A 23,278-nucleotide genomic window follows, 5' to 3' on the forward strand; every position below is an offset into this window, starting at 1 on the left:
CTCATCCAGTCCCAGAATGTGGCATATTTTAGAAATCCTTGGCATTCCTAGAACCTGCTGTCTATAAATATGACCCCAGGACAAAGAATTGAAATAAAAATAGGGCAACCTTGAGGCTAAATTAATGAATGTATGCAAGGGTTCAATGAAAGCTCAGCTTATCTGATGAGATTTTTCTACCAAATCCTGCCTTCCCTTCATATCGCCTTACAATTAGGGAAGACTCCGGAATACTAAACTCTGGACACAGTATCTCTAAAGTGGGTATGGAATAATATTAAGGAAAGCAAACGTAAAAGGAGTTCTAAGGAGCATATGCTAAATCTGAGCAATATCAGCTTTCCAAAAACATGGTTTCAACAACATGGCAATTCCTCAAGCAACCCGAAAACTAGTTGTGTAAATCAGACCTGGAAGACAGAAGTTCAGATAGAGACACTACTAGGTAATCTAGTGAATACATGATAGCATTGCTATTTTGAATACAGTGATCTTAGAAAGATACACTTTTCTGAGAACTGGGCTAATGAAATAGATTTATTAATTCATGCCATAATTAACACAGAATTTTTTTTTTAAGGCACTCCTTTTTCTGAGAAAAAATAAGACAAAAAGTCACCCAACATACATATTTGAATTTGCTAATTTTCAGTCAAGATCACTCCTAATAGAGTTTGTGGGGCAAAATTTCCCCAAACAACAAAGGGAAAGTAGGGAGAGTGAGAACAGAGAGGTGGATGGCCATGAGAGTAACCTATTTGCAAGTTCTCTTTTGGGATGAAATCCAACTAGCTAGATAGATAAGAAGAGTATAAACTGATATATGCTATGCTAGGCCTACCTAGTTAGATATAATTGCCTTAATTCATCTGCAAAATAACTGTAATCTGTGATATTGCTCAAGGTGGAGTTCAGAGGGCCAGAGTCCAAATAACTAGACTAAAAAATAAGATTTAAGTAGGGGGAGGGGGGAGAGAGTCAGTGGCTCATGTTCTTGTTTCCCATTTGTTCCAGTCCAATAAAATCTAACTATGTCACTGAAATGAAAAACAAAAAACTCTTGTTTGTAATAGAAAAGAATTTAACTTACTCAAAACCAGAAAAGGGGGGAAGGGAGGGAGGAATAATGCAATACACATTTAGAAATATAGAATTTATTTATATTCATAAGACAGTTTCACATTCTGTACATGGCTACCAGAACAGATACCATACTCTCAGGAGTTCACAACGGCATTATATTGCTGTCAAACATTGCTTATGCTGTGTGAGTTGGGGAAAACTTATTTCTCCCTCTAAAAAAAATTAAGGCTCAGTTTCCAAAAGGTAATTATATCAGTCATTTTTTCTGTTTAAGAGACTGGGAAAATTAGGGAATAAACCACAAAGGGGTGGAGGGTGAGGGGTAGCTCCGCACACTCTCATTCATTCATACTGAAGTTACTCAATGTGATTTTTTTTTTTAAGGCTCCTTCTATCTGAAAATGTGTTTGGTTATAAAAACAAACAAATCAGTAGATGGGAGGGGTACTAGGTATAGATCTACAGCATTCAAACAAGGAAAACTAAGCTCTTTGTTACCAGTTGCTGGCTAAAATGTGGTCTATGAGCTGCCTACATATAAATGCACACACACATTAACTTTGACTCACTTTTCTTTGGTGAAGCTTAATTCACCTGCAAAATAACTGTAATCTGTGACATTGCTCAAGGTGGAGTTCACAGGGCCAGAGAACTCCTGTGAAAAAGAAAAGTAGTATTTCTCTTCCAACATACTAATAACACTAATTTATGTTTCCTTTTGACTTTCAGAGCAGGTGGCCACAAAGTTGTCCCTTTTCCTAAATACAATCCTAAATACAATGGAGGGTTCCTTTCAACCTTGCAGTAGACCATAACCATAATGGTCATCTTGCACTGATGTGTAATCTCACCATTTAAGTGACTGAAGAAAGTGGCAAGGCTAATTATAAAAAGAGAGTTTGGGCATTTTTGGAGAATTACCCTATCGATGAGTTCCAAACACACTTTCAAGCACTTTTTTCTATACAAATATTTCATTCAGTCAACAGTGACGCCATCATTTTATCAAAGCAGAATCTGTTTGAACTCAGTAAACCACCTTACAATCCATGGGGCTAATGTTACAACAACAACAAAAGCCAAAAAGGGCACCTGTAGGTTCTGCCTCTGGCATAAAGAGGTAGAGACAATCATTCTGTAGAAAAGATTCACAATCATAAAAACAAAACAGAAAACAAAGCCATTCCATTTCTAAGGGCTAGTTCTAGATCTAAAGGCTGTCAGCTGTCCTCTTAGCTGACAGATCCATTGCCCACAATCATCTTGCTGTAATTTTTCTGCTGCTCTTCCTTGAGGGTGTCCTTCACCTTTGCTCTCTTTAGTCCTCCATCCCTGCGAACAGAAAGACAAATACATAAAAGATACTTTACAGCGGTGATTTAAAAGAGTTAACTTAATAATAACATGCTGTATGATGCCATGACGCTTAGGCAGCTGGGATGAAATAAGGGAAAGAACACTGGATTTGGAAACAGGGAGACCCAGATTTCAGTCTCTGCCCTACCACTTGCCAAGCATACATTGCTTTGAGGAAGCAACAATCTCTCTGATGTTTGGTTAATATAAGTAACAATATCTCCAACTCAGTTTCTTTAGAAGTTAAGGGGTGGTGTATTAAATATTTGGATTGGCCAGGTGCAGTGGCTCACATCTGTAATCCCAGCACTTTAGGAGGCTGAGGTGGGTGGATCACCTCAGATCAGGAGTTCGAGACCAGCCTGGCCAACATGGTGAAACCCTGTCTCTACTGAAAATACAAAATTAGCTGGGCATGGTGGCGCATGCCTGTAATCCCAGCTACCTGGGAGGCTGAGGCAGGAGAATCGCTTGAATCTGGGAGGCGGAGGTTGTGGTGAACCGAGATCATGCCATTGCACTCCAGCCTGGGCAACAAGAGTGAAACTTCGTCTCAAAAAAACAAAACAAAAAAAAAAACAAAAATTGGATTGAAACAAGGATTATTAAAACTAGGATTATTTCTCTATCTTGTTCCTTAAGGAAAACAAAATACTGGTTTTTCATCTACCTATGTCTTACTGGAAAACCATAGGAAAATTTAAAATATACACAGAAGAAACGGTAAGGGTATACTGTATATGTGTGGGTAAATTTCTTAAAGATAAATGATTATTTAAAAAAGATAAATCATTGTTCAGATATAACCCTATCTATGTTTAACAAGTTGTATTTTCATTCAAAGCACTATATTTCCAGCATTTATAATCTTTTATATTCCAAAACAGACTCAGAATAAAACAAACAACAAAATCACAAGTTGCATTCAACTAGAAGTGCCTATGTAAGCAGCATTCCTTCATTCAGAACCTGTAAATCTTTGAACTCTCTCCAGGGTGCCTGTCTGGGTATAAGAACTCTGCAGGCTTTTCCTTCTTTGGATTACACACAAAGAAACAAAGGAGTTGCTGGGAGTAGTTTGGACTACGATAGGTCACTATCTGGCTCCTAATCTAATGTTTTAGATTTTAACTGCTAAGAGAGCATGGGCTAAGAACTTGCTTACTTTATACTCTGACTGTTTAATTTTAACCTAGTTAAGCATGCATGTTTACCAAATGCTTTCTGATGATGATGAATGATCATAGGTTAGCCAGTGAACTCAGTGCCGTGAGGACAGAACTTGACCTCCATAGAGACACCTGCTTGAGACCAATGCAGTGCTCTGGCTTCTAGAGTCAAATCTAAGACGCAGCAATAAGTCCTCAACTTAAAAACAGACTGTGATCCACAAATCATCCAGGGGGTCAGTTGTGGGAAGTTTTCATGAAACAAGATGATAATTCGTTGTTAGGTCCACAGAATTGTCCACATAAGCCTCTTTTATCCAAATGAGCTTCTTCTATTCACAGCACTTACCTGAATTCTGAATAGTGAGAACTAAGGCAGCTAAAGAAATAAGAAAGGCCTTTCTCCTTTCACAAGATCCAAGCCCAAAACAGGCAAAAATGTAAGTCTTGAGCAATCTGACATCATCTTGTACAATTCTCCTTCCCAAGCACCCAATAAACCTCACGCTGCCCTAAGCACTTAAACTGTGACTTGCCACCCCTAGAGACTTCAAAATTTTACCCAATTCCCCTTTGCAATGGCAGCAGGTCCTACTTCTTAAGGAAAGGAGCAGCCATATGTAAGAGCCAGTTTAAGATCATAAAATTATATTTTCACTCAATCTATGAAAAAAAAATCTAGATATGTTAATTCATATCCAATAGGTAAATGACAAATATATCTAGAAAGGCAAAGAGGCCACTTTCTTTTCTTTAAGAGGCTAGGTAATTAAAAGTAATTTTATTGTACAATTGCATATGGCCTGATAAAAGGAAATTGGACAATTCTGACGATCATTTTTGACGGATTTAGTTCAGCCACTCTGATGGAGAGTCTGTACTTGGCTGACTCCCCTAGGTGGTTCTTGCCTCTCAAGGCTTTCTTCCCTTCCTCTGTGTCTGAGACCACAGACACTGACTTCAGGGTAGAAGCAGGAGGGTTGAGTGTCAGGTAAGACAAAGGGTGTGTAAAGAGTTTTAAAAACTGAATAAGGAAAAGGAACCCAGCTGCACATATGACCATGGGTTATAGGACATCTGTGGACCAAGGTCGTTTTATATAGTTTTATGATGCTATGATTCTGTCATTTAGTTTAACATATTCCAATGTAGATAGTGTAATACAAATGTTTAGTCCTAACCTATGCCTTAGGACCAGTCAGTTTCATACTCCAGGGTGTATGGAACTCAAATCATATACCCTGTTAGTCAAGAACTCATACTCCAGGGTGGTCAGCCAGCATTTAATCAGAAGGCTGCCTTTCAGAGATGCCACTAATGGCTTCAGCTATCTTTATCTTTATTGCCCATCGATTTCTCAAGCTTTGTTAATTAGCATAACAACTTTTATTTATTTATTTATTTATTTTTGAGACAGAGTCTTGCTCTGTAACCCAGGCTGCCGTGCAGTGGCGTGATCTCAGCTCACTGCAGCCTCAACCTCCTGCGTTCAAGGATTCTCAGGCCTCAGCCTCCCAAGTAGCTGGGACTACAGGCGTGCGCCACAGCGCTCAGCTAATTTTTGTATTCTTTTTGTAGAGACAGGGTTTCACCATGTTGCCCAGGCTGGTCTCAAATTCTTAAACTCAGGTGATCTACCCACCTCAGCCTCCTAAAGTGCTGGGATTATAGGCATGAGCCACTGCACCAGGTCCTTGCATAACAAATTTTAGAAATGAGTTTTCACTGTAGAAATTAGTGGCTTGTTAATTTGCATAATGGATATCAGAAACGGTTTACCTGGACACAATTAGTTGTATTCACACTATGTGAATGGATAAATATTTTAGTGATACTCCCCACCCTTGCATAACGGAGTACAGTAAGTCCTCCCTGAACACCATTGATAGGTTCTTAGAAACTGTAACTTTAAACAAAATGATTTATAACAAAACCCAATATTTTTTCTCATCAACATTATAAAGAAAGTACATGGAACAAAATGATGTTATTTATTCAAGAACCTACTATAAAGTCATTTTGCTTAAAGTCACAGCCTACAAGAACCTATCAATGATGTGAAGTGAATGCTTACTGTATAATATCTAGCCAGCCCTTCTTCTAGAGGCAGACACCTTAAACCATCCTCTGCTGGTTCAGGAGGGTCCTTGGTTTCCTGGCTGACAGCCTAACTCAGATGGCCAAATCCTCCTCCTAGAAACATTGCTACAATTGCCTCAAATAAACTTTTCATGCAAAGTGTTTTTCAAACACCAAAAACGACAGCAGGAACTTTATTAACTGCATAGGACTTGAAGTATAGACTGTTTTGTGACAGACTGCTAATTTAACACCCTGTATGTAAATAAGAATCCAGTCTCCAGGCCAGGGAGTTCATGCCTGTAATCCTAGCACTCTGGGAAGCTGAGGCAGATCACCTGAGGTCAGGAGTTTGAGAGCAGCCTAGACAACATAGTGAAACTCCATCTCTACTAATAATACAAAAAAAAATTAGCTGGGCATGGTGGTGCACACCTGTAGTCCCAGGTACTCAAGAGGCTGAGGCAGGAGAATTGCTTGAACCCAGGAGGCAGAAGTTGCAGTGAGCCCAGATTGCACCACTGCACTCCAGCCTGGGTGACAGAGAGGAGTCCATCTCAACTAATAATAATAATAATAATAATAATAATAATTCAACCTCCCACTATAATGTAGGTATAGTTAACCTTCACTGATATAGAGTGAATGTTTTTGTCCTCCCCAAAATTCCCTAACTACCAATGTGGTGCTATTTGGAGACTGATCCTTTGGGAGGTAATTAGGGTTAGATGAGGTCATGAGGGTGGGGCACTCATGATGGGATTAGTGCCCTTATAAAAAGAAACTAGGACTAGAGAACATGCACTCTCTCTCTTCACGCCTGCACAAAGAAGAGATCATGTAAGCACACAGGAGAATGCAGCTATCTGCAACACAAGAAGAGAGCCCTTATCAAAAACTGACCATGCTGCACCCTAATCTCAAACTTCCAGCCTTTAGAACTGTGGGAAAACAAAGGTCTGTTGTTTAAGCCACCCAGTCTGTGGTACAGTAACTCCCCCCTTATACAAGATTTTGCTTTCCATGGTTTCAGTTACCCACAGTCAACCTGGGAAAATATTAAGATATTTTGAGAAAGAGAGAGACCACATTCACAAAACTTTTATTAGTCAGTGTATTATTATAATTGTTCTATTTTATTAGTTGTTATTGTTGTTAATCTTTTACTATGACTAATTTATAAATTAAGCTTTATCATAGCTATGTACATAAAGAAAAAAACATAGTCTATATAGGATTTGTACTATCGTATTAGGAATTTACTAGGGCTCTTGGAACATATCCCCCATTATCCCAGGGGACTACTGTATTTTGTCTGGCAGCCCAAGCAGACTAATACATTCACCTATGTTCAATCTTCTTCAAACAAACAAAAACTAAAACCATAGTGATCCATAACTAAAATATTTCACTTATTTCCCTTCTTTCAAGTTGTTCAATTTTCTTATTATACAGTTATAGCTAGAGTTAAATATGAAAGAGCCTGAAAGTAGCCCCTTGCCTCCCAATGTCTGCCCTACTCACAAATCCATTCTCCCTTTCTTCTTCAGAAAAAGAACCCTAAATGTGAGATAGGCACATGACCACCCAGAACAATGACTACGTTCCCCAGCTTCCTTTGCAGCTAGGTGTTATCACATGACTTGAGTACTAGCCAATGGATACAAGCACAAGTGGGATATACAACTCTCAGCTTGTGCTCTTAGAGATGGGTGTATCCTTTTTAAAATTCCTTCCTCATAGCCATTTGCTACACACAATGAGTAGAGTTGGAACAGCCATCGTGGACCATAAGAGAAGCACAAACTGAGGAGAGTAAAGCAATACAGATTGAGCTGTTACCAGCCTTGACTGGTTATGTTTAAGTGAGAAATAAACTTCTATCTTACTTAAGCCACTGTTATGTATAAACCACTATTACTTTCAGCTAAATCTATAACTAACTAGAATGATAAATGACATTATTACCAGTGACTCTTTTTAGCTAAAAAAAAAAAAAAGGCCAGGAACAGTAGCTCATGACTGTAATCCCAGCATTTTGGGAGGCTTAGGCAGGAGTTCAAGCCCAGGAGTTTGAGACCAGCCTGAGCAACACAAGGATACCCCATCTCTACAAAAAATTTTAAAATAGCTGGGCATGGTGGCAAGCACTTGTAGTCCCAGCTACTCGGAAGGCTGAGATGGAAGGATCCCTTGAGCCCAGGAAGTCGAGGCTACAATGAACTATGATCATGCACTGCACTTCAGCCTGGGTAAAAGAGTGAGGCATTCTCTTAAAAACAAAACAAAAAAAAGTGATAGTACTTCTGAAAGATCTCTTACCAGGGAAGTTCAGTCAGGCCTCCTTGTATAGCAATAGCAGACTTAACCCTGTTAGCAAACTGGACTGCATCTTCTCCTTCCTGGTTAAAAACAAACAAAAAAAAATTACAAGAACATCTTAGTTTATCGAGTTTTTAATACCGTCTCATAATCATTTGTATTTGTTTTAAAATATAAGATTCATATTTCAGCTCAAATGCTTTCTATTCTTAATCAATCATAGCAAATATCATTTGTTCTATCAAGAAAATGCAGTGCTGTATTGTTTAATTTTTTACCATGTGCATATATTTATCACGCTCTTTATTAGTCTTACCCAAGATAATATCCGTAGGTTCAATAAACCAAGAGCAATTGTAAAACCAACATGGAAAAGAATCTCTAAATATAACATGGTTTGATTTAAAGGGAGCTAAATACATTATTTAAAAAATGACTCATTTGCTGAGCAAGCAGAAAAGCATGGCATGGAGAAGGGAGACACCCAGGTTTTCAGGTGAAGGTCTCCTTGCTTCTACCTGATTAGACAAAGTGTTAGCTAAGGAATACCTCTCTGGTCATTGGGGGCATGTACCACACATCACAGACGATGGCCCAGCTGGTCATCATTCGAAGCAGGTAGCTCACCATGTTGTACTTACTGCTGTTCCAAAATGCATCACCAAACTGAGGGTTATACTGAGAAAAAAGAAAAGAAAAGAAAATATATCCCAGTTATGAACTAAAAGTAGTTTCTCATCCGTGCCCAGCGTTTTAAATGTGGTAGGCCAAACAGCTTTATCAGACTCTAGGAAAAAGAGAAGTTATTTCACTTGATAGAATTTATTAAAAAATAAAAGTAAACCAGGCCAGCTAACACGTCTGACTAGAGCTGACTACTTTTCTAAATAGAACCACAGAGTGCAGCAACAAGAGTTATTTATGTGACTATTAAATATCTGTCTCCTCACTAACTAGAAGGCTGATGAAAACAGGAACAGCAACTGTTTCACTTAACACTACGAGCAAAAACAGCGCCTGGCACAGAGTCACCCAGTATACATCTATCTACAGATAGAGAGTGAGCGCATGAGAAAGCAGAGGAGGCAAAGTGCAGAGGACTGGTACATGCAAAAACTGGTGTTCTTCGTTCTTGCAAATGTTAAGTTTAAAATGCTACCAAAATAAAATTACCAATACAATATCTTTATAATAATAATTATTATTCTTATTACGTATCTGTTTTACCTTAATTGCAACGGGATGTATGGTTCCTCCGATTTCAAAGCTCCCCTTTTTAAACATCATGACTGAAGTATTGTTGATGCAAGTTCCTGCAAGGGGGTGAGGGTAGGAGCATGAATATTTTTAAAGGGAGTCATTTTAAAAATAAATTTTAAAAGAAATTATTTTGATATAAAATATTTTAAAATATCAAAATTATAGGCATTGTACTACCAAATCATAAACCAAACCCTGTCAAAGTAGTAATCCAATAGTTCTAACTAAGCAAGTTTAACAACAAGCTTTGACTTTTCTACTGAACACTCTATGGGCCTATGGGTACAACTTCCTCTCAACAGGTGATAATTTCAATACATGCAACCCTTAAAGCCATGGACAATTCTGTTCTCAGTTCACTGCCCAGAAATGACTTTTGAATTAAAAAGGTAACATGATTTCTATCAAATCTCAAAAGAAAGCAAGGAATTAATAGCTCAGAGAATGACATCCCATTCCTGTAAGAGCAGAGATCTGGGCTAAGGTTGCCAATTCTATGGCAATTCTATTCCTCAAACATTTTTGCTGGTTTATTGTTATCAACTATAGCTCGGTAGGCAGGCCCATTCTTACCTTCAGGAAAAATTAATATGGGTAATTTCTTCTTATCAGCAATATGTTCTTTTAGTCTATGAAAAAAAATAAAGGATCAAAATTTTGCCTTTTTTAAGAGAGAGGTGGATGTCCTTTTTGATATTCTTTGCACTTTACTGGCACAATTATGAAGCAATAAGGAGAAAAGAACTGAGATATAGGTAAAAGAAATAAATTTGAAGTTGTTTCCTTTCTAAAAAAGTATAAGAAGAGCTGCACTATTGTAATTTCTCAAATTTCAAAGTAAGTGATTTTTTTTTTTTTTTTTTTTTTTGAGATGGGGTCTCACTCTTTCATCCAGGCTGGAGTGCAGGGGCATGATCTCGGCTCACTGCAACCTCTACCCCTTGAGCTTAAGCAATCTGCCCTCCGCCTCCCAAGTAGCTGGGACCACAGATGTGCACCACTACACCCAGCTAAGTTTTTGTATTTTTTGTAGAGATGGCATTTCACCATGTTGCCCAGGCTGGTCTGGAACTCCTGAGCTCACGCAATCCACCTGCCTCAACCTCCCCAAGTGCTGGGATTACACGCATGAGCCAACATGCCTGGACCAAAGTAAGTGATTTTCAGTGTCTTCGCCTGTTCTTAAAAAAGAGTACTAGACATGTGACATGGACTCTGGAGACTCTGTGTCAGGAGCTTTGTGCTCTTTTCCATGTACTTAGGTTTCCTCATCTGAAAAATGGGAATATTGGGTTGCTGGATCTATCTGCATTATGGCCATTAAGTACAAGACAATCCTTAAACGATTCAGGTTGAACTTTCCATGTGTACACCATGAAGCTGAGAAAGACTGACGTTCTTCCAGGCTTAGGTCCTGTCCTCCCTGCAGCCAACACTATATTCCCAACTCTTCTCTCTAGAGCTGGTAAGGGCTGAGGTAGCCAGACTGCAGCTGCCACAGTGTCCCACTGCCAAATGATCTCAAGATAGGGAATTGTTTCTCTAACTTGATGCAGATTCAGCAAATACTTTTCATTATGTTCTTAAGAATATAATGTGTTTATAAAACAATAACCAATGTGCCTTCAGTTAAAGGCCTCAGGCCAAAAGCTGTTTCCTAACAAAGGTTTCTGGTAGCTCAACTCTACCCTAAACCCCAAAGGTTCCTTCTCCCATTCCTCTGTCTCTAGCTGGATCTTTTTTTTTTTTTTTTTTTAAGACAAGGTCTCCCCTTGTTGCCCAGGCTGGAGGGCAGTAGTGAGGCTCAGCTCACTGCAGCCTCAACCTCTTGGTCTCAAGTGATCCTTCCTCCCAAGTAGCTGGGACCACAGGCATATGCCACCACATTCGGCTAATTTTATTTATTTTTTTATAGAGATGAGGTCTCACTATGTTGCCCAGGCTGGTCTCGAACTCCTGGGTTCAAGCCATTCTCCCACCATGGCCTCCCAAAGTGCATGGCTTACAGACGTCAGTCACCATGCCCAGCTTCTAGCTGGACTTAAGTGATAACAATCATTCAGAAAACAATCAATCATCTATTTAGCAAGTAGTTATCAATTATTTAACCTTCAAGGTGGTATCTTTTTCCTTTTTCATATATTTTTCCTTGAGGTGAAATATATATATCTAATTTATTTTTTTAATTGCTCATACTCAAGTGAGAACATATCAAATTTAAAGGTGGTAATTTTTATCTTTGAAGATTCAGTGACTGGACTATATCTAAGTCACAGCAATATAAATACATTGGCCTTCTAATCCCATCATATATCCCACCATGACTACAGAATTACATTTTTAAAAAATCTGACTAAGACAATCAGAGAAATGCAAATCAAAACCACAATGAGCCACCATCTCACACCAGTTAGAATGGTGATCATTAAAAAGTCAGGAAACAGGTGCTGGAGAGGATGTGGAGAAATACAAACACTTTTACACTGTTGGTGGGACTGTAAACTAGTTCAACCATTGTGGAAAACAGTGTGGTGATTCCTCAAGGATCTAGAACTAGAAATACCATTTGACCCAGCCATCCCATTACTGGGGTATATACTCAAAGGATTATAAATCATGCTGCTATAAAGACACATGCACACGTATGTTTATTGCGGCACTATTCACAATAGCAAAGACTTGGAACCAACCCAAATGTCCATCAATGATAGACTGGATTAAGAAAATGTGACACATATACACCACGGAATACTATGGAGCCATAAAAAATGATGAGTTCATGTCCTTTGTAGGGACATGGATGAAGCTGGAAACCATCATTCTCAGCAAACTATCGCAAGGACAGAAAACCAAATACCGCATGTTCTCACTCATAGGTAGGAATTGAACAATGAGAACACTTGGACACAGGGTGGGGAATATCACACACCAGGGCCTGTTGGGTGGGGGGAGGGGGAGGGATAGCATTAGGAGATATACCTAATATAAATGATGAGTTAACAGGTGCAGCACACCAACATGGCACATGTATACCTATGTAACAAACCTGCACATTGTGCACATGTACCCTAGAACTTAAAGTATATAAAAAAAAATGTGGCTAAGACAGGTGATTTGCCAGGAAAATCCAATTGCAAACAGAGTTCTGTTTTAGTTTTGAGACTCAGTGCTGCTCGGCCCTCTATGGTAGGAAGGCCAAGATTTATCAGCTTTTATGCTACTCCAGTGAACTCTGAGTAATTTCACTGCTTACCTCTTAGTAACCAGATGTCGATCCTTCATTTCTGAGCGTTCAAACCAGACATGAGGACAAGCCTTGACCATAGCTCTCTGAATAATTCCCATCAAGCCGCCATGAACCTGGCCAACCTAGAAGTACCATAAGGAAAAAAAAAATGTAAAAGACACAGTTGTCCAAAAAAAGTTTTTTAAGTACCAACAAATTTCTGTTCTCCACTCAAAGACAAGATTGGCCTTCTATGGACTGAAGTTCTTAGTCTGATCAAAGAGTCTGAAAGGTCAAATGTAAGCAAAAAGGTATTCTTTAGTAGCACCTTTGAATTTTAAGTTATGTTCTTGTGCTAGCAATCCTCTAACTTCAAAAAGTAGAGGGTTTTCAACTTGGTCAAGATTAGAGAAATGCAAATTAAAACTACACTGAAATACCATTTCAAACCCATCACACTGACAAAGATTTAAAAGCTTGACAATACATTCTGACATAAAGCTATGGATAACTTTCATACATTGCCTGGGAGAAGGCAGCAGATTACAACACAAATGGAAGAAAATTTGGCAACATCTACAAAACTGCATATACATTCATCTTTCATTTCAATAATTCCTCTCCTAGAAATTTATCCTGAAGATAAACTTCCAACAAAATGAAAATATATATGCACAAGGCTACTAACTACAGCATTACTTGTTATGGCAAAATATCAGAAACTACCTAAATGTCCAAATATAAGAAATTAGATAAATAGACAATGGTACATACAAATAATGGAGTACTATGCAGCTGGGAACACAGCAAGGTTGATCTCTATGACTGATAAAGAGTAACTTCCAGGAGATATTGTTAAATGAAAAAGACAAAAGAACAAATGCAGTATGCTACCTTTTGTGTAAGACTAAAGGGGAAATAATACACATACATGTGTTTATCTCTACAAAAAGAAATACCAAAGTCAATGAACCTACAAGAGTAGGAAGGAATGGGATGGAATGAACATGGAAGGTAGCAGCACTTCAATAAGTATACCTTTTCTGCTTTGTTTTGACATTCGGAAACGTATTGATACCCTACATACTCAAAAAATAAATAAAAGTAAATCAGTAAGGAACAAATGACAAACTAAAGCAAACTGAAGCAAATGAACCCAATTGTATTTTAAGTGAATAAAAGAATAGCATTAAAAGAAGGGGGAAACATCCAAGAAACTTACACAGACAGTGTCTAACCACATACCCTCCATCTTGGATGCAAAACATTCTGAATTCTTTTCACTAGATTTTTGTCTGTAATAGTGAAGCAATTCTGAAATAATTTTAGATGTATTATAGAATTGAGAAAATTAGTAAACATATTGATATTTTTGGGAAACAGGATTTTCACTATGAAAAAGCGAGATACAAATATGAATTGAAGGAAAGCAAGAAAGAACCTTAAGAGTTGGATGTATTCAGATTTCCAATGTAAATATTAGAAATAAATAGTAAATATAGGCCAGACGTGGTGGCTCACACCTGTATTCCCAGCACTTTGGGAGGCTGAGGTAGGCGGATTACTTGAGGTCAGGAGTTCAAGGCCAGCCTGGCCAACATGGTGAAACTCCATCTCTACTAAAAACTACAAAAATTAGCCGTATGTGGTGGTGGGCGCCTGTAATCCCAGCTACTTGGGAGGCTGAGGCAGGAGAATCACTTGAACCTGGGAGGCGGAGGTTGCAGTGAGCCAAGATCACACCACTGCACTCTAGCCTGGATGACACAGCAAGACTATGTCTCAAAAAAAAAAAAAAAAAAAAAAAAAAAAAAGCACAGTGGTTCACACCTGTAATCCCGGCACTTTGAGAGGCCAAGGTGGGCAGATCACCTGAAGTCAGGAGTTTGAGACCAGCCTGGCCCACATGGTGAAACCCTGTCTCTACTAAAAATACAAAAATTAACTGGGTGTGGTGGTGGGTACCTGTAATCCCAGCTACTAGGGAGGCTAAGGCAGGACAATCACTTGAACCTGGGAGACGGAGGTCGCAGTGAGCCAAGATCACATCACTGCACTCCAGCCTGGGCAACAGAGTGAGGTGCTGTCTCAAAAAAAAAGAAATTTTAAAAATAAATATATTAAAAATACAAACATTTTACCCACATTTTTATAGGGAGAGATAGAACAAGACAGCTTTTCCCAGTACCTGAGAAAGCAAATGACAAAGCAAATGAGGCACAATGTTGCCAATAGGTAAAAGTGGATAAAGGGCGTAAGGGTGCTCTACTGTGATTTTCTTATTATTACAACTTTTCTGTAAGCTTGAAAATATTTCTAAATTTAGAAAAGTAGAGGTCTTTGTCTAGAAGGAAAAAAAAGACTAGAAAAGTCACTGAGTGAGGTAATGGATATGTTAATTAGCTTGATTTAGCCATTCTACAATATATACATCTATCAAAACATCTGTTGTATACTATAAATATATATAATTTTTATTTGTCAATTAAACAATAGATTTCTTTTAATAAAAGGAGAGTCACTGAGAAGAGATCTTTGATGTTCTTCAGATACAGAGTTTATATTTAGTCAAAAGAGGCCAATTATGATGTCTGGAGGCTAATGGCACCATATCATCCCACATCTGCCTTGCGCCACCTCCAATTTAAATTCAGTCAGCTTTAGTTTTCTACACTCAACCCATTGGACAGTTTGCAGTTACTATGCTTTTCTAAATTTTGACTAATATATTGCAATTGCAGTTATACTCAATCCAAAAATAAGAAAAATGGCAACAAAGTTCTGAGGTCCTTGGTCACAAATGGGTTATACTCAACTCTTTGTTGACCAGAATACAGGAGGAATATGATTTCTGAAACACAAAACCATGACCAAGGAGTGTTATGGTTTGCAACAGTTTTGGGAGGTGGGGCATAACAGGAGATACTGAGGCCATGAGGGTGCTCTTCTCATGAATGGATTAATGCCCTTACAAAATGGCTCTGGGAGTGGGTTTGCTTTCTTGGGCTTTTGGCCCTTCTGCCTTATACCATGTGATGACTCAGCAAGAAGACCATGGCCAGATGCTGGCACCCTGATATTGGACTTCCCAGCCTCCAGAACTGTGAGCCAGTAAGTTTCTGTTCATTATAAGTTACAGTCTGTGGTATTCTGTTATAGCAGCACAAAATCAACTTTGACATTCAGATTGGTTGCCTAAGCCTCTGCTTCCTCATCTATAATAAAACTTTAGACCTAACCTGATTGGATTACAGGGAGGGTCAAATATATGCATGAAAGTGTTTGTCTACATAAATACAAGGATTATTACATACACTGAGAATTGTGCTGGGGGGTCTATCAAGGCTGTTAACATGAGGATCCTTGGACGGTCTTTAGGGAGACCCATAAACATCTTGAAATTATACATAAAATTGTGTTTGTATGACGCAGATACATGTTAGTTTTTTCTTTAAAAAGGTACATAATTATCAACTAATTCCTAACCTAAGAAAAGATTAAGAATTACCAATTCCCGTAAGTCTTTTCATAAAGGTGGCTAACGCTTCCTTGGATTCAGAAAGAGCTCAGTATTTAGAGAAATTTAATAATGTGTTAAAATGTAGTGTTCAAGAGTTATGTATCTGACCATGTATTTTAGACAGATTAAACACATGGCAATAAGTAGAAATTTTTGCAAAGGCCTTCAAAATTCCCTTAATGATTGTGTAACCCATGCAGAGTCAAATACCTGCACACGTGCCAATACTCTCCACCCTCCTACTTGCAGCGACATTTAATCAAGAATGGCTCCCTTCAAATGCCTTCTCAGAAAAACACACCAGACCATGATTATCAATCCCTGGAACTGGTAAGTGAAATAAAATCCATCTACTCTCCCTGAAGCCCAACCCACCACCATGAAAATATGAGAAGGTAATCCTCTAGGACCCTTGTCCAGGCAAACACCAACTGAAGGCACATTTAACCACTATGCAGCTTCAATTATCCTGCAGAATTTACCTGACACAGAAAGGAGATGCAGGAAATCTTGACAAATTTGTAAGGGCAACAGAAAACACAGATTTGAAAAAAAAAATGCCAGAATATGATTCCTGTATTCATCCCCATGAAAGGCTGTTTTGAGGTATACAGTTTTACTGTGGGCTTTGTAGTTTGTTCTTGGGTTTTGTTTCGTTTTCTTTTCTTTTGGGGCTACGGGCAAGGACTGAGAAAGGCAACCTGATATAAATATTTGCCTTTCTTGCTAGATCCTTGTTAAAAAGCCAGATTTCTTTTAATTGCATATAAGTCCCTGAAGGAAGAAAGAGCTAATTGGGTGGCTGGGGGATATGTACAACTGTAAAAAGAAAGAATTTAATGTTGCAAACATTATTAAACACTGGCAGGGATTTTACAAGGAAAATGGAATCAACTTTACAAGGTACTATCAAGCTCAAGAATGTCTGCATTTCAGTAAGTTAAATTTTTACCATCTTAAATATAATGGCTACTTTCCTTCCTTTTCTTGCACTACATATTCCTCATGTAAATATATTACAAATAACTTATATAGCTACAATAGTATAACGCAGCCAAATTTCTAACATAAAACCAACTTGCTAATTTGTGCCAAAATAAAAAGTTTGATCAATCCATAAAACATGCAACTACTTGAAATATCAATGAGCTGCTCTTACCATAGCATAACATCCATCCGTTGTCAAGATTAAAACATCAATTGGGGAAGTATGGTTGGCAACACAAATGCCTCCCTTCTGGGGTCTGTATTGCCTGCAATTACAAACAACGGAAAATTCAAAGTCTTCTAAAATAGCCACAGCATGTAAATAGTCACCTTATTTTTTTAAGTGTGTGTTTGTGTGTGTGTGTGTGTGTGTGTGTGTGTGTGTGTGTGTGTGTGTGTATATTTTGAGATGGAGTCTCACTCTGTGGCCCAGGCTGGAGTGCAGTGGTACAATCCTGGCTCACTGCAACCTCTGCCTCCAGGGGTTCAAGCAATTCTCCTGCCTCAGCCTCCCAAGTAGTTGGAATTAAGGGTATGTGCCATCAGGCCTGGCTAATTTTTATATTTTTAGCAGAGATAGGGTTTCGCCATGTGGGCCAGGCTTGTCTCGAGCTCTTGACCTCAAGTGATCTGCCCCACTCGGCCTCCCAAAGTGCTGGGATCACAGGCATGAGCACAGTGCCTGGTCTTTTTTAAGCATATTTTTAAAAATTAAGTTTGGAGGTAGATGGGCCCATCTTTAAAAGGTGATCTCTAGGCAGTATGATGAGAGTGTGGTAGGGGGCCCATGATTTTAACATTGATAATACATAGCTTTCACTTATTTAATCTGAAGCATTTTCATATTATTTTTATCTTCATATACATCACTTTTAGTGGTTTCATGGTAATCCATGCAGAAAAGTCACCGTAGTTTCCTCCCTCCTATCCTTCTATAGCAGAGGTTGGCAAACTTTTCTTATCAAGGGCCAGACAGTAAATACTTTAAGCTTTGCAAGCCAGACAATGCCTGTCACAATTACTTGACTCTGCTGTTGTGACACAAAAGCAGCCATGGCTGTGAATGACCACGGCTGTGTGCCAATAAAACGTTATTTACAGAAAACAGATGGTGGGCCAGATTTGGCCTATAGGCTTCCCGTTCAGTTTGTGGATCTCTACCCTAGAGTGAAACCAGCCTTTGACACCAATAAAGCAAAGTAGTTTTGTTTGGGCCTATACAGAGAAGAAAGAGAACCAAATACACAATTATTTAGCACATTTTCTTTAAAATTAGAAGTAATTCTATAAGAAGTTAGGAACTCCTCTTTATGTAATAAGTGTGCCTTTTCTACAGGTGTTTCTTCTGACTGCACCTCTGCCAGAGTGTTTTCTTTAACTCTTCACTTTAAAACTCATAGTCCAATTGCAAGATCATATAATTTAAAATGTTTAAAGGGTCTTTTATGTTGGTACCACACGGTAAAGCCAAATGGCAAAATGTTTCTCTTCTACAAATGAGAAAGAAAGACCAAATCAGTAAAAAAGAGATGCTTGGCCTAGAACTTTTAAAACAATGATGCTAAATCTAAAAAAACTGAGATAACAGAAAAGTAGTTCAAATGCAATCAAAATCCCTTTCACTTAGCTAATTATTTTCCTTTGCTACCTTCATTCTCTACAATTCTGGGAGAGAAAAGCAGAATTTTGTTTTAAGGCTCAATTATGGAATTTTAGAAGTAGCAGGACTAAGACTAGAGACCACATTTCCAGACTCCACGTCTAGTCCTATTTCCACCACACTACAGACCTGTCAACTTCATTGTTTTTAGAATCAGACAGACCTTGTTCAAAACCTGATTCCATTGCTTATTCACTGTAACCCTAAACAACAAATCCCAAAGCTTACATTTCTTCTCCTTTAAAATGGGTTAACAGTGCCTATCTCATAGGGATGAACTATAAGAAACATAGGGTCTGGCCTGCACACCATAAATACCCAATTATTGAGCACAACTACATATTTATTATTATATTCTTTCTGCAAACACTGCTATTTAGTGTTTTTGTGCATTATGCCTGTGCCACCCTGAGAAGTAGAGATGAACACACTGGAAGCACTCTGACTCCACCCACTTCTTCCCACCCACTTCCAGTGCTTCCTTGTCAATCTCATGCTGAATTGACCTAGAAAAAGACAGGCACGTTGGCAGCAGATACTCACTTGTTATGATAATGAATGGTACCAGAGAGGGATCGCACACAGATCCGGCAGCAAGTCAGATGGACCAGTTCACTCAGCCAGTTTTTGAGGCTGAAGGAAATAGAAACATTTTATTGTGCCATTCTGGGCACTCTTAAGAAACAGTATAATGAAAGTTTTAATGTGCTTTTTCACAACAGCATACTGCATTCTATTCTGGTGAACCAGTACAGTTCAATTCTTATAGTCTCATTGGTGCATTTAGTATTAGATCATAAAAGTCTACCAAAAGAACTGGACATAACTCTGATGAAAAGTAGCTCAAAACCACTAGGCTATTATGACAAATTCCTGAACAAGATAAACTGAAGCTTCTTTCGTCTTGGTCTTATGAGCTTGCCAATATATAAGACTCTCTTAGGTAACTCAGTTCATTTTCTTTCTTCAATTCTCCTTTGAAAAAACAACTTCTTTCGATTAATATGGAAGTATGATAAAAAATCAAAGAAAGACTATGAAGATGAAGTAAGTGAGCAGGATTCTAATAAATGAGTAGAGAAATTTAACGCAATACAGCCAGGCGCAGTGGCTCACACCTGTAATCCCAGCACTTTGGGAGGCCAAGGCAGGCAAATCACAAGGTCAGGAGTTCAAGATCCCCCTGGCCAACATGGTGAAACCCTGTATCTACTAAAAATACAAAAAATTAGCTGGGCATGGTGGTGGGTGACTGTAATCCCAGCTACTCAGGAGGCTGAGGCAGGAGAATCTCTTGAACCTGGGAGGTGGAGGTTGCAGTGAGCCGAGATCGTACCACTGCACTCCAGCCCGGGCGACAGTGCAAGACTCCGTCTCAAAAATAATAATAATAATAATAATGATGCAATACATAGGAATCAAACAAATATTCTCTTTGTGGACACAGCTAAGAGTAAAAACAATCCTATGTATGGCTGGATGGAAGGAAACATTTCACCTGCTGTCTGGCAGCTGCCCAACCAGTGTAGTTCCTATAACCAGCAAACTGATCCCAATGAAAGCCAAGGTAACCCTGAAAAAGAAAAAGAAAGGGTCATATAAGATTTTGACACATAGTAGGGAAGTAACCAAAAAGCTCATAAATAACAAAATTGTAAATAAGTTGTAGAGTATCCACATGATGAAATATGATGCAGCCACTAAAATAACTGGGTAAATCTATATAGATCTAACACGGAAGAATGTTCCACGATGCATTTTGAGAGACAAAAAGCAAAGTAAGTTTCAGAATAAAGTACAGAATATGATGCCATCTGCAAAATAACAACAGGCACATGTGTAACAAGTCTGTACCTGCATAGAGAAGGCCTGGAAATTTTCATAAAACTATCAAGTTAAATCTATATAATCATCAAAGGGTTAAGAGGGCTAGTGAAGGGAATACATTTAAAGGTGCTTTAATAATAAGAACACCAAAATATATCACCGTGTAGACATCTTTTAATGCAAATCTAACTGTTGTCCCTTTGCATGGTTCAAGATAACTCAGAAGTTAGCAAACAAGGTGACTGATAGCACCTCTAAGCTCCATAGAGACATTGCCTTCTTTTTGAAAAGTGCTTTTAATATACATTCCAATGACTTCAAAAGGAAAGTAGTAATTTCTAGAAATGTAAATAGAATTATTCAAAAAGGAAAGTTAAGACTTAAAATCTTTCAAAATAAATAGGATTTAGTTAAAAGAGGAAAAATCAATAGTTTAATCACATTTTACTAATAAGATTCTTTAAATCATCTTTGTCAAATGAAGAAAGCAGAAACTTTAGATTATCTCATTGCTCTCTCAAATCAAACCAGAGGCCTATCTATGTCTTCCTGTTCCCAGAAGAGCATACACATTTTGCTGAATGCGTGAGGTATTCAGTAAGAAGACTGAAGGGGACCATCACTGCAGTATCAGAAGGACCCTGTGTGTTTGGGGAAGCTACAATGGCTGCCTACGGTCAAGGGTCAGGAATAGTAACCCTCTCCAGGGTGAAGCTCATTTACTGCTTTACCTCCTGATCAGATAGTTGGAGCATAAAATTGTTTGTCTTAACCAATTCCAGGTTTTACATTAGATGATGATAAAGCAACAGCTAACACTGTATGCCAGGCAATATTCTAAGCACCTTTTGTATCTAACACATTTAATCATCCCCAAGACTCTATGAGGCAATAATATTATCATTATCCCCATTCTACAGATGAAAAAATTGGAGCATAGAAAGGCTAAATAACTTACCCAAAGGTACACAGACAATAAGCAGCAGAGCCAGGACTTGAACCCAGGGAGTCTGGCTCCAGAATTCATTTTCATAAGCATGATGTTATTCTGTCTTTCAGGAGATTATTATTATTTAACATAGCAGTTTAACATTATTTAAAACGAAATAAGCAGTGTCTCATGGCTATAATCCCAGCAGTTTGGGAGGCCCAGGCGAGCGGATCACTTAAGGTGAGGAGTTGGAGACCAGCCTGGCCAATATGGTGAACGCTGTCTCTATTAAAAACACAAAAATTAGGCAGGCATAGTGGCACATCCCTGTAACGAGAATCGCTTGAACCCAGGAGGCACGGGTTGCAGTGAGCCAAGATCGTGCCACTGCACTTCAGCCTGGGCAACAAAGCGAGACTGTCTCAAAAAAGAAAAGAAAAAAAAAAAAAAAAAGAAACGGCGTAAAAAGCAGTGGTCTCAACCCAGTTGGAGACACACTCCATCAATAACATATCTGAACAGGTATCCCAATATGTTTAAGAATAATGTGCATATGCTGTACTGATATAATATACATTATAAAACATCTGGAAACATAAAGAATGTAAAAAAAATATGTATTTTTATGAAAAAATACAGTATTTTGAAATTATATTAATGTTGCAATTTGTCCTCACTCAAAATAGGATAATATAGTAATACATTAATAAATACATATTATTAATTTTATTATAATTATCAATTGTATGTAATGATAATGTTATCAATTGTATAATTATAATTTAATAGCATGATATATTACTATAGCTAATAAGTATAATTAATACTATTACTATTCTGAGCGAGAAGAAAGCTTTTTGAATATGCTTTCCTATAAATACCTTGTTAAATAAGGTGTTAAATCTTGTTAAAGATTTGACATAGCAATTTGAAGGTCAGGTTCTTTTTTCTTGTCAGTTACTGATGCAATAACTAAATTATTGTTTAATCTCATCATCAATTATGCAAAACTTTTAAAATAATGTTTTGCCATCTTGCCCCAAGGAGAATCACTTGTTCCTGTCCATTAAATCAGAAGGACTTTCATTTTAACATGTTTAACAATTGGGTTCAAAACTACTGAAACTTTTTACCTGCTAGATTAACAGGCCAGAACATTATGTATCCCAGTTTAAGTGAGCCAATGTTAGAGTTCTCATAGATGATGTAAGTTTTCAGCCACAGTCTGCATTTTAGGAGCTTTATTGAGATACAATTCATGTGCCATACAATTCATCCCATAAAAATATGCAATTCAGTTCAGGCACCGTGGCTCACGTCTATAATGAGATCCCCCTGGCACTTAGGGAGGCCAAGGCAGGTAGATCACTTCAGGTCAGGAGTTTGAGATCAGCCTGGCTGACATGGCGAAACCCCATCTCTATTAAAAATACAGAAATTAGCCAGGCCCGGAGGCACATGCCTGTAATTCCAGCTACTGGAGGGGCTGAGGCATAAGAACCGCTTGAACTCAGGGGGCAGAGGTTGCAGTGACCCAAGATAGCGCCGTATGCAATTCAATAGTTTTTGGTGTATTCACAGAGTTGTGCAACCATCACCACAGTCTATCTTAATACAATCTGGTTTTTGAAAAGCTCATTTTGTACTAGGTGTTTCTTTTAAAAAGCATTTACAAAGCAATTCTTCCACACTGAAAAGTATCTACTAAGAGTAGGAGTGTTAACTCTGCATTTTCTTTTTGTTCTCAGATGCTTGTATCACTGCACTTGATCTTAGCCCAAAGGCCAAGAAGTGATAAATGTTTACATTGCTTTATTATCTTAAATCAGTTTCTTTGCAAAAATATTTTAAGTCACTT

The 23,278-nt window shown here is 38.2% G+C and overlaps 1 protein-coding gene across 7 annotated transcripts in view; it reads right to left on the bottom strand.

Moving 5' to 3' along the window:
- Positions 1–1,138: 1,138 nt before the first annotated feature.
- Positions 1,139–23,278, bottom strand: part of GPAT3 (glycerol-3-phosphate acyltransferase 3) — a 70,416-nt gene continuing 48,276 nt past the window's right edge. For 5 of the 7 annotated variants that reach the window (XM_045392369.2, XM_065545001.2, XM_045392368.2 and 2 more), the window contains 9 exons: positions 20,161–20,235; positions 19,206–19,295; positions 17,175–17,268; positions 12,523–12,638; positions 9,843–9,898; positions 9,237–9,322; positions 8,559–8,687; positions 8,010–8,089; positions 1,139–2,415 (listed from right to left, as the gene is read on the bottom strand). In XM_045392369.2, the coding sequence (XP_045248304.1) occupies positions 2,316–2,415; positions 8,010–8,089; positions 8,559–8,687; positions 9,237–9,322; positions 9,843–9,898; positions 12,523–12,638; positions 17,175–17,268; positions 19,206–19,295; positions 20,161–20,235 (826 nt within the window). In that variant the 3' untranslated portion in view covers positions 1,139–2,315. The remainder of the gene's footprint in view (positions 2,416–8,009; positions 8,090–8,558; positions 8,688–9,236; positions 9,323–9,842; positions 9,899–12,522; positions 12,639–17,174; positions 17,269–19,205; positions 19,296–20,160; positions 20,236–23,278) is intronic. The other 2 variants (XM_074039774.1, XM_045392366.3) reach the window with 1 other exon arrangement.

This window comes from Macaca fascicularis, chromosome 5 (assembly GCF_037993035.2).
Source record: "Macaca fascicularis isolate 582-1 chromosome 5, T2T-MFA8v1.1".
Lineage (NCBI taxonomy): Eukaryota > Metazoa > Chordata > Mammalia > Primates > Cercopithecidae > Macaca > Macaca fascicularis.